The sequence below is a fragment of the Helicoverpa armigera genome, chromosome 27 (assembly GCF_030705265.1).
Source record: "Helicoverpa armigera isolate CAAS_96S chromosome 27, ASM3070526v1, whole genome shotgun sequence".
NCBI lineage: Eukaryota > Metazoa > Arthropoda > Insecta > Lepidoptera > Noctuidae > Helicoverpa > Helicoverpa armigera.
In genome coordinates this window covers 7,102,445-7,114,937 of record NC_087146.1, presented here as the reverse complement: position 1 = coordinate 7,114,937, position 12,493 = coordinate 7,102,445, and the positions used below count along the sequence as shown (strand labels likewise).

The 12,493-nt window shown below is 36.1% G+C and overlaps 1 protein-coding gene across 1 annotated transcript; it reads right to left on the bottom strand.

Annotated features, from left to right (window-relative positions):
- Nucleotides 1-897: 897 nt before the first annotated feature.
- LOC135118875 (transcription factor CP2-like) lies at nucleotides 898-11,750 on the bottom strand. Its single transcript, XM_064041942.1, has 8 exons — nucleotides 11,667-11,750; nucleotides 8,607-8,667; nucleotides 8,167-8,212; nucleotides 7,167-7,254; nucleotides 6,529-6,644; nucleotides 5,538-5,612; nucleotides 4,209-4,338; nucleotides 898-3,612 (listed from the first exon to the last, which is right to left on the bottom strand). The coding sequence occupies exons 1-8, from the start codon at nucleotides 11,748-11,750 to the stop codon at nucleotides 3,460-3,462; spliced, it is 753 nt and encodes a 250-aa protein (XP_063898012.1). The 3' UTR covers nucleotides 898-3,459.
- Nucleotides 11,751-12,493: the final 743 nt, after the last annotated feature.

Here is a 12,493-nt window from a genome sequence, read left to right as displayed (position 1 = left end):
TGTTGGGCTCAGCAGCACCATATCGTCAGCATAAACATGGGCGTAGCCAGCTTTGGGATCAGGGTGGGGCAGCAGTCAACCTATCCCCGGGGAGGGCGGGGCCCTCCGATTTTTGTATCTTGAGCCGTTAATCTCAAACTTATTAATCTCTTAATTTGAGAGGTTTATATTATCAGGTACAGAAAATAAAAATCACTCACAGGACAGATTTTATAGTTTTATTTATGAATACTTAATGAAAATTAAAATTAAAACAAAACAAACAAACAATACAAATCGCCCACGAGCCATAGAGGTTTTGGTCTGCGCTTCGCGGGGCACGAGCGGGGATGAGCGACCGCGCGGTGCTGGACGGCTTGCCTCGCTACGCCCCATAGCACCTATTCTTTTAGGAATACGGCTCGCTTTCAAACGACGCGCGCACCGCGCACGTTCGGGGACTCGAGCGTCCTGTTTGTTTCGATCGCGCTCTTTTCAGTCGACAATTTTTTGTGCAATAACTTACAGATAATATGATTGTTGATGTTGTTAGTAAAAAATTGTTTGAGGGCCCCGGGTGGGGCAAGTGCCCCAGCTTGCCAGTGTGGCTACGCCCATGAGCATAACTAATGTTATTGACGCTAACGTCATCAATGCGACACCCAATGTTTTGCTGCTAAGCTCAACAATCAGATCGTTAATGTCCTTTACATTAACAAACAGCTTGGTGACGTTATACCCCTTGTCTAACCCGCACGATGGCCCGTACGACACAGACAGCCTATCGGCCCATCTTACACAATTTGTGTATAACCCAGCCGTATTTTAATTCATACATACAAAAAGCATACGCAGCGATCATTCAAAATTTTGGGTTAATGTCAGGTTTTAGGTATACATAAAATAAAAATTCAATAATCGTCTTTATACATTTATTGACTATATACTTCATACATTTGACTACAACTAAATCATGCAACGTATTATCTAATCAATTAATATTGTAATAAAATCTTATAAAATATTTATCGATAATACTCCGTAAACAACAGCGCGGACCTCAGAGGTCGTGTAGGCACTATTTAAGGCACCTTTGTAAAGAAAAATATACCCTTCTCAGCAGTTGGGTAAAAGTTTTTTCACCAATTAACAATGTGAATAACTATTTATACTGTACATAAAACATTTATAGTGTATCTTTACTATTGAAATATCGTAGACCCATTTCAGGGTAAAACACTTTATTGAGAAATTACCCATTTTCAGGGTAATTTTTGCCGCTACTTGATATAAAAACTTGAAACTTATTTAGAAAATAAAATATCATTTATTTATAATATAACATGCAAGCCACAAGGCGTAAAATAATCTTAGATAACAATTATAATCTGTGATTACATAACAACCGAATTAAAGCTAACTAACTTAGTGATGGTGTGTAGCTGCCTTTATATTCACGACATCCATATTTTTGCGAGACCTTTTTTCAATATATTGAATAATAATCCAAATAAACTGAATAATTTGGAACAAATTAAAAACAATAAGCTGTCAATAGCATTTTTAATATATCACAAATCACTTCTTTCGGATATATTTTTGAAAATGTTTCATTTATCAAAGGTCTCGCTCATTCTAAACAAACAATTATTAACTTTAACACATAACCCATGGCTATCTTCGATATTCTAAAACAATCAATTCTTCACGATTATTTAATAATACGGAATAAAACTTAACCATTTTATATATAATTAACTTCATAATAATGTAAACTAATTGATTTTTAGTCACATTTGTACTTGGGTATTGTATTCAAAATATTATTGTATTTATTTAGTCACGCATATTATTGCCAAGAAAAGGCCTAGCCTTTTCCCAACTATGTTGGGGTCGGCTTCCAGTCTAACCAGATACAGCGGTGTACCAGTGTTTTACAAAGAGCGACTAGAGCCCGAGCCCTATCTGGCCTCCTCAACCCAGTTACCCGGACAACCCAATACCTCTTGCTTGTCACACTAGGTTTCATTTGAAACTATAAAATACTATTTTACAGAATTACAGAACAAAAACAATATGAAAGCCTGTTAAAAATTTCAAGTATTAGTTTACATTATTATAAAAAAATACATTAACTTAAACCATAGCAATTAAAGAACTAAACAGTTTATTTGAAAACTGCACAAAAATCTCTTACAATCTACACATATAAGCATACAGTTATATAGAAATTTAAAACTAAAATATTTTGAGTAAAATTAATGAATGAGGTGATTTTAATGACAAGAATACTTCATGGCCCCTGTTTTTCGAAAAAACTTTCGTTCACATTCCAATTTCTAGACTACAAACTTGATAACACAAATGATTTTGAATTGTCAAATCCTTGAAAACAGTACCCTTTAGGCTTCGCCGTAGTCGGGTAAAGAGTAGTATAACTACTTTATAAATGTCTATTCATTTAACTTATAAAAGTTGTAGTAAATAGACGTCTATATGGTTGAAAAAATAGCTTGTTTCATTATAATTGGATAATATTATATCCAACATATTTTTAAATATATAGTCACAGTCCAATCTTGTGTTTTTACAACACGTTTAATTTTCAAAAGAAAACTCAGTTCATAGAAAACCCACAATTCAGGGTTTAATATTATGTCGAGTCCGACATTAAATGCTTATCGGCACTGCAAGGCCTTGCATTGGCATACACAAAAATTGACCATTTTATGGTAAAAATACTTATATACACAGTAGCATATAACAATGCTTTTGAACACACATTTTGTTCACATTTCAAGTCCAAGTTTAAATTCCTAAATAGGAAAACTTATTTGGTAAATAATCTTGTCTCAACAGCTTTGTAAGACTTTTGGTTTTGCCGGTTGAATACTGTAGGGCTGATTAAACTACTCGTCAAGACAAATTCATATTAGTTGGTACATAGTTTTTAAATATTTATCAAAATAGTGGCCAGCGGTACGCTTCACTACGTATAAAGTCCACCATTTTGTTGCAAAAAAGGTGATAAATATATATACATAAATAAACCTCATCCTCATCCTCCGAGCCTTTTTCCCAAACTACGTTGGGGTCGGCTTCCAGTCTAACTGGATGTAGCTGAGTACCAGTGCTTTACAAGGAGCGACTGCCCTATCTAACCCCTCAACCCAGTTACCCGGGCAACCCCATACCCCTTGGTTAGACTGGTGTCAGACTTACTGGCTTCTGACTACCCGTAACATAAATAAACCATCTACTAAATAGTCGGTCCAAAGCCTTTAGTTTGTATAGGTGAGCCCATTCTTGAGTAATACAATCACAACGAAAAGTGACATTAATTTTTATAATTATACATGTGTATTTTAGTGATACCTAAGAACGAAGTACTACCTGTACCAAAATTTTAGTGAAAATTTTAAATCCTATATTTACCAGTACTTGACGAGTAGTTTACCACTTTATATACATATATTTAGTTTAATTATTATTAGTAGCACAGAGCAGCAACGCGCCGCAGTCGTCCAGCCGCTCCAGACGGTATGTCGAGTTGTCAGGCATGTGACGGACGAGCTCGTCCGTCAGACGGACGCGAGCGCCGTTCGGGCCTGATACCAGGACTGACTCGCATTCCTGTGGAAGAAATTGTGTATTAAGTAATTTTTATTCATGTATAATTTTTCTTTCATCATCATCACAGGCATAGGACGTCCACTGCTGAACATAGGCCTCCCCTTAGATCTCCACAGAGACCAGAGACCTGTTGGAGGCGACCTGCATCCAGCGTCTTCCGGCGACCATTATAAGATCGTCTGTCCACCGTGTTGGTGGACGTCCTACAAATTTTTCTTTACAAGTTTTAATTTTTAATGATACAAGAAGTTTAAAAGTCGTGGTGGCCTAGTGGGTAAAGAACCAACCTCTCAAGTATGAGTGCGTGGGGTCGATTTCAGGTCAGACAAGTACCCTAAGTATGTATATACTTTCGGATGACACGTTAAACTGTAGGTCCCGGCTGTCATTTGAACATCCTTGGCAGTGGTTACGGGTAGTCAGAAGTCAGAGCCAGTAAGTCTGACAACCAGTCTTACCCAGGGGTTGCCCAAGTATTTGGGTTGAGTAGACCAGACAGACTCTCACTCCTTGCGACACACTGGTTTTCACCGCACCCAATTGGACCTGTTGCCTCTCTCTACACTTGGGAAGCGGAAGCCAGATGGTATAATTACCTTGGAAGCATGCAGCAGCGAGTTGAGCTTGTGCAGTAGCTCCTGGGCTCGACACGCGTGAAGATATAGTGCGCTGTAGATGTTGCTACCGGCAGCACATACGTATACTGTCAGGCGAGGTTCTATGCGTCTGTAACAATTATAAATTATTGAAGGATTTCTGTTTCCATTGCTGTTTACACACTGTCTACATTTATTTTATTCTCATTTTCCTTTCGCAGGTATGCTGGAAGAGATTTCTTTAGAAATTAGCATTACCTTGTAAATTCTTTATTTCTTGTCTTCTTCCTTTATTACAAAATTGTGTACAAAATGGTTAATAAGTAAATGAAAATTCATATGGATTTTGAGAAAAATGCGAATAAAGCATCATATTTTGGCAACCCATTTGTTATGTATGACATTATTACACATTATCTTTACTATAGGTACTGTACATGAAAATCCCATTCCAATCATTAAAAAATATTCGACTTGGTTCTGTCAACATGAGAATCAATCATTATATAAAGAATATTAGATTACAAAGCTAAAAAGTTCGTTTGTATACTTATTTGCGGGAAACATTTTTAACACACTAAATATTATATCATATAACACTGAAATATTTTTTAAGTGGACGCCATTTAATAAATCTTTCAGTGTTAGATAGCCCATTATCGAGTGAGACTATCTATAGGGCCTTATTATTTTTCCCGCGAGACCCGAGTAAGTTTAGTATAAGTGACCCCAAACATGACCTGTCTTAACATTCACAATAAAATTAATTACAATTGTAACGCGAATATATTTTGGCACCACAATGAACACAGTCTAGATTTAGACTGTTATAAATAATCTAGTAACGAAATCTATTTCTGTGAGTTTGAAAGTGTACCAAATTGGCTAGTGGCTTGTCACTCAAATAGAATACACTATTTGTTTCTTTATCCAAATCTATTTAGCCATTTTATTTTAAAAGTATTTTTATCAGAATAAACAAGAATCTATGTTGATTGTTTTATGTATGACAACCTGTTTCTTCTCTATTTATGAACTGATTTCGATTATAAGGTTAAGCAACTATCGACGCGCTAGATCACTGGATGGGTGACCGTCCAAGGCAAAGTTTCTTCGTGTTTCGGAAGGCATTCAATCGACGCTACGGGTAGTCAACAGTCGTAGGTCTAACAACCCGTGCTAAGGGATGGGGAGGTCAGATTGACAGTCACTCCTTGTAAAGCACTGGTACTCAGCTGCTCTAGAAAGACTGAAAGCCGACCCTAACATAGTTGAGAAAAGGCTATACATATAATTATAGTTAATTAATAATAAGTAGATAAAACTTACTTGGCATGCAGAGCGTTGAATAGACGAATACCGTCTGCCAAACCGCAGATTTGTATTATATCATCACGGGACAACCTGTACATAAATGTTAATATAGTTAAATAGGAGCAAATTTTTATAAAATTAAAATAGCAATAGGATATGGTGAAGGGCGTTATTGAGGGTACTGTCTATTGCAATAGTTGACGTGAATAAGAGAGCTAATTCAATTAGTCTATTTTCAATAAACGCTTTTGATTTTGAACGCCTAGTAAATATGCTTATTTTATTTGTTAGGACCAAAGTTGTGAACTGATTCTTTCAGTATATAAAAATTACAACAGTATTATCCTTATGAAATGTTTTAATAGAATTATAATTTCTATTTTTCTTGAGTTTTTTTATTAATGCATTTTGTTGTCTGTTGATATATTTATTTAAGCTTTATGCAACAAAGATATTACATAGGCGGACTTAATGCCATAGGCATTCTTTCCAGTCAACCTTAGGGTGATGCAGAGAAAAACATGGTAGGTGCATTAGAAAATAAAACGAAAACTTAATGAAGAATAAAACACTAAATACTAATTAAATACAACAATATTAATACAAATAACAATAAATACATACATACATACATATATATACATATAATATACGAATAAATTATTATGATGATGATTCTGCCAACGATTTCTTAAGCAAGTACTTCCGCACAGCACTCTTGAAAGATTGTTTGCTGGGTGACTTCCTGGTTTCTGAGGGCAGCGCATTCCACAGAAGGATAGTTTGAATGTGAAAAGAAGAGTGGATAGTGTCAGAAGTATGAGAAGGACAGTGAAGAAGAAGATTGTGAGAAGAGCGAAGATTTTTGGAATGACCGAGCAACGGTATTGAAAATGAGGAATTAGATACGAGGGGGTATATAGTCACTGACATTAAACATACCGCAAGGACAATAAATCCAATACATTTATTTATCAACAAAAATAACATTATTTTCAGGCATTACCTTAGCAGATCAGCTCCGGAGAAGTTGGTGAATGTGGCGGCGTGATGCGCGAAGCGGTGACGCGCGAGCCACGCCTGCGTCTCAGACGAGGTGGCTTCCTTTGATAGGCCGGAGCTCTGTGACAACATATACTGATATTAGAAGTAGGAAATTTTCTATGTAATCTATACGTACATAAAAAGTCGTGTTAGTTACACAGTTTATAACTCAAGGAAAATTAGAGGGCAGAAGCTTAGACCGGGGAGAAGGACATAGGATTTTGGACAAATGAGTTTTGTCACCATCAGGGACGCGTGCAGAAGCTAGAACTTTGTTCATCACCGCTTACTAGTTATGAGGGTGTTTTTAGTGTGCGAATTGAGTGCAAATGAAAACATAACATAAAAAACAAACCTGTTATAATAAATACACAGATTTATTTCTTTCGTTTACTTTTCCCTTACATAAATCCTTGCTATTGTTATAAATGACAAACTCATAAACTGAACCAATTTTAATGCAATTAGTTACACAGACGCGGGTAAAACCGCTGGGAACAAGATAATTCATAATTAAATAGATTATGCCTTTTTACGGTATCGAAATTATTGTAGGTAGTTAAGGAATAAACTTTGTAACTAAATATAAAGTTTTCTCACCTTCTCCGGGTCCTCAGCGGGTTGCGGTAGGTCAGGCAATATGGCTCCGGGCGAGTGGCACGGAGGCGAGTTCACTTTCACGTCGTTACTATAAACAAAAGTTATTTACATTAATTAATCTTCTTTACTAATTATAATAAAAGAGGAAACATCTTATTGTTTGTTTATAAATTTTAATAAAGTAATAAAAATCTATGCTTCTCTAATGGTTTGGTAAAGACTTTGCTTGAACCTTGAAAGCTCCGAAACTATAGAAAATATTTAATAAATTCTTTCACTGTTGGGAAGCTAGATTACCGCCGAATGACATAAGATAATCCTGGTACGGAAAGTAGCTCCCACGGGACGCGGTTGAAACCGCGAGGCAGCATACAGCACACTTATCTCAGGAACTACAAGACCGATTTGAAAACTTCTTTCAGTATATGATAAAAGCCCATTTATCTAGGAAGACTATCAGCTTATCCGGAGTAATTTGTCGGATTTGCTGCATGGAGTAATTCCACGGGACGCAAGTATAATACTTATTTATTTATTTACTATTAATACCGCAGACAGAAGCTAGTCTAACACAAATTTCCTCAAAATCTCTCCACTTTCGATTCCCGAACAATACAAACACTGCACAGAAAGAGAGGCTGCCAAAATCTATATTTATTTATGTTTGCGGCCTTCAAGCACAGCCCGGTATAAACAGTATCTTTTATTTGTATGTGTATCTTGAAAAAACTGGTTTTCCTTGAAACGTTATACTTGAGTACTAAGATTTAGATGGGAGTTTGAAACACCACACTAATACTATAAAAGAAGTTTGCGTGTGTTTGTTATTCTTTTACGCAAAATGGGTGAATGGATTTTGATGAATCTTGGCAGTAATATAGCTTATATTATATCGTTATAATATATAGGCTACTTTTGTCTATGTACGGGAAGAGACTTTTCTTTAGGGATGCAGGTGAAACCTAGTAAATAAGCTAGTAAATAATTTAAGAACACTTACTCTTGGCAATAAGACGGCTTCATTTGATTGTTGGCGGCAAGAATTGCTGTAACAAAATAAATAATTAGTTTTCTGGTATTGAACAACATCAATATCCTCCTGCCCTTATCCCAATTTTGTGAAGGGTACCCAGGATTACGCAAATGAAAGCCTAGTCTGACACATACAATTTCTACCTAAAGATAGTCCATGAGCCGGGACAAGTAAAAGGACCCTGACTAGACTATACATAGAAATGCCTGATTTCGTATCAATATATATTTTAAAAGTGAAAAGTTACTTTCGTCACCGTCAAAACTACTGGGCAGATTTTGATGAAATCTTTCATTAGTATAAGCTTATACATACATAAGAAATACTTTAAATCCAGGCTCATGAGGTAAGTAGTTTCTCACTGAAATGATGATCTTTTAGAAGTAAGATGAAATTATAAGACTTACCGTTGTGTGGTAGAACTGGTTTGTTGACCACTATTGGGCTTGCTACAGCCTTGGGGCCACACTGCAACAAACAAAAATATGTTATTTAATAATATTAAATCATCATCATACTAATTTATACCTATTATACAAAACTGAATCCCTATATCCCTTGGTCACGCCATCACGCGAGAACGGGTGGGACGATTAAGCTGAACATTAGAGGGAGGTAGCTTAGACCAGGGAGGTCATACGATTTTGTCACCATTTGGCTACGGGACGGTCTATTATCAGTTATTTCGGGATGCGGTTGAAACCGCTGGCAAAAGCTATTGTAATATATAATAAGCTCCGAAACTTCTCAACCGATTAGAAAAATTCTTTCACTGTTGGAAAGCTACACTCTTCCCGAGTAGCATAGGCTATATTTTATCCCGGTCCGGGAGGAAGTTCCCATGGGACACTGGTGAAACCGCAGGCGAAAGTTAATTACAGCAAAGTAAAAATTAAGGTAGGTCAGTTATCAAATTACGCAATTTCTAAATGTAATTATTGTCCTCAATTATAATAAACATTGTTTTTGTAGATTAAATAACTTTATAATCCTTTTGAGTAGGCACTAAGGTAAAGATAAGCAATCATGCTTGATATGAATGTTTAAACACAGTTTAAAAATAAAATGTGGCTAAAATGGATACAAATACAATAAATAATGATTTACTTATTACATTAAAACATTATTTAAAGCAATTGTTTTTTTTCATTTAATATGTATTAAAATTTGTGTAAAAGTCCTATCACCTTTAGTTAAGTGTATTGTAGTAAGTAGATCCAAACTAATATTATAAATGCGAAAGTAACTCTGTCTGTCTGTCTGTCTGTCTGTTTTTCTTCACGCCTAAACTACTGAACCGATTTGTGTGAAATTTGGTACAGACATAGTTTGAAACTTGAGAAAGGACATAGGATAGTTTTTATTACAAAAAAAAATTATTCCGGACATATAGCGCCATCTATTGGTCAAATCAAAAATCTGCTGGTAGTCACTATTCCACGCGAACGAAGTTGCGGGCAAAAGCTAGTATAGTATATAGATATTGTAATTCAGGAAATAAATAAGAGATAATAATAGTATATAATCTACTTTCTGATAAGGATATGAATAAAACTATGAACATGGTTATGAAAGAGGCTTATAACATATCTACTTAAGTGTAAAGTAATAATATAATTGCAAATGTAGGTTTGTTTGTTATGCTTTCATACTAAAAACGGCTGAAACTATTATAAATCATTTTGGATCAACTGAAAGAATTGTTCAAATCAGACCAGTAGTTCCTGAGATTAAGCATTCAAACAAACAAACAAACTCTTCAGCTTTATAATATTAGTATAGATAGTTATAGGCTACTTTTTATACAGATACACAGAGTAATCCCCATGGGATGTACAATGAAGCTGCTGGTGGAACATGAAGAGATATGGTTAGAAAATTATAATACGCCCAATGCCTTCCTTCAACAGCAGTAGGAGTATATACATGTACAGTATACTTTAATGAACCAAAAATACCAGAGCGAATGCAGGTCAAATTGATTGACTTCAGGGTCAAATCAAATGATGCAGGTCACATAGACAAAGTGGCTATACTAACATACTATATGTATATTATGTTTAAGGGTTTTATACGATGTCTTATGAAAAACGGACAATAACTTGGAATAGGCAGGACTGATTTAGATGAAACATATCCAAGGGGTAAACTGACTGTAAACTATAAAAAACTGCATCTGAATCAGTTAATCCGTTTAAGAGCTATAGTGCCACTAACAGAAGTTCAGTTGGGGTTAAAAATGTCAGTATTATTAAGATAACTATAGCAGCCTAAAGAAGCATGGATTTTAATTATGAATAAAATTTTGAACTTTAATATTTTTATGGTAATCTTTGTAATTGTTAATCTATGCAAAAATAACAATGCATTCAAACAATTACAATGAATTTTTAGTAGGTAGTATTACCTATATTCTCTATAGTTATCTATATTATTTTAGAAGTTGTGGTGGCCTTGTGGTTAAAAGTAAGTTTGTGGGTTCTATTCCAGGTCAAGTAAGTACTAATGTAGCTTTTTGAAGTAAAAAGTACGTTATAATTACATCTTGCCTATCAATGACTAAAATTTTGAAAGAAAACCTAAAACTGGTGTGTAAAAATCTGAAACCACAGACCTTTTTGGATGTATGGTGATTAATGCTAAATCCTTCTCTGTATGAGACGAGTGTGACTATAAAAGGCTAATGATAATTAATATTAAAGTTATTGTATTGCTTTTAGAAGTTTTAACAATAATGGTACAGAAGTTTCATCATAAATACTATGATTTTAGTACTTTCTCTTTTCAAGGATTGTGGTAATATCTAGTTTGGTCTATTATAATGACTATAGTTTCAGAGGTTACCTTCTATAGACAAACTTTACTGTTTATAATACCTATTGGTTTAATATAACAATGTTGGGGTCACTTCCAGTCTAACTGGATGCAGCTGAGTAACACCTAGAACAACTGCCTATCTGACCTCCTCAACCCAGTTACCCAGGCAACCTAATACTCCTTGGTAAAACTGGTATACTACCTACACATAATATCTATCCATTGATATTGTGATATGTACACAGATTTCTGAAACCTGACATGCTAAATCTGGTTCTAAGTGCCAAACCAGTTTCTATGTTGTCAAATATCTAGTTTTAGGCAGATTTACAAGACATCAGGCCAATGTAACTGTATGGAAGGAAACCAAAACAAACATTACTTTGGGTAACAAGATTTGACATATTTATGACGTTCTAACAAGAAAAACAACCTAAAAATACGATAAAACAAGCATAGAAACGACCCAGATGTTTCTAACACGAAATACAAGGAAAAAGTGTATATTTACAGCAATCTCGGTCGTCGAGCGGGTCTGACGTGAACATTAGCCGCATTCAGCCTCCTTGCTAGTTCCCTATACGTCGCCGGGTCAGCTTCGATCTCAACCTCGGCTTTAAGGAGGAAAACTTCATTCGCCAGCCTCGGGCCTCCACGCCGTGCAAAAAGCGAGCACTGAGCACAACCCCACGGCCCAGGTGCCGCGCACTTAGTCTCTGCTCGAGCACGAGCATCTTACTCGTCAGCTATAGTCCTGCCTCGTCAGGTTGAAGAAGATGAATGCACCAGATCCGACACGGTACGCCCGCCCGCGTGCAACCACCATAGCTGGCCCCCAGCTCGCTTCAACAACCATTTGTCACGATTATATTCGCACTATGTACACCACAACACAAGGCTGTAAGTCCTTATACCGTTCGCAGCACCTTTTTACTTGTCCAACATATTTGGTCAGCGAACTGCCCGCAGAAATTGCAATTTCGATCGCGAATTACGTCTTTTACAATCAGCGATGCGTTATAACACACAGGATAACACCGGTACGAGTATTTGCAGTGAAATAATCAACGATTTAGCAGCGGAAAATAATTGTGTCGTAGAGAAACAAAGGAGTACGTGACAGGCGACGGAGCGCGAACGACTGGGCGTAATGGCCGCTGATTGGTCGTGAGTGAGGCGCGCACCTCGATTGGATCAAAACCGGTTGGAATCGGTTCGCAGAGGCTGCGGCCGGCTCGGGTCGGTGCATCGTAGTGCTGTGACACGTATGTTTATGTCGTATCGAATCGGTTTTCCTTTTAGTTTCGTTTGAATCGGAATTTATCGCTAACTATATTTATTTATATAACTTAATTTTTCATTTATACAGATTTGTTCAACTACTACGGGAATGATTTGTGCAGAGGAAGTTTTTAATTGCCTGCGCTATAGTTAAGTGCTATTAGTTTAAAACTTAGACAGATCGGCATAAAACCGG

What these genes read in the sequence shown, in the direction of transcription:
- LOC135118875 (XM_064041942.1), bottom strand. Translation starts at nt 11,750, where the DNA reads ATGCTCGTGCTCGAGCAGAGACTAAGTGCGCGGCACCTGGGCCGTGGG. An exon ending in GCTTTTTGCACGGCGTGGAG is followed by an intron (nt 8,668 to 11,666) that starts GCCCGAGGCTGG and finishes TGTTTGTTGCAG; the next exon opens with TGTGGCCCCAAGGCTGTAGC. An exon ending in AAGCCGTCTTATTGCCAAGA is followed by an intron (nt 7,255 to 8,166) that starts GTAAGTGTTCTT and finishes TTTTGTTTATAG; the next exon opens with TAACGACGTGAAAGTGAACT.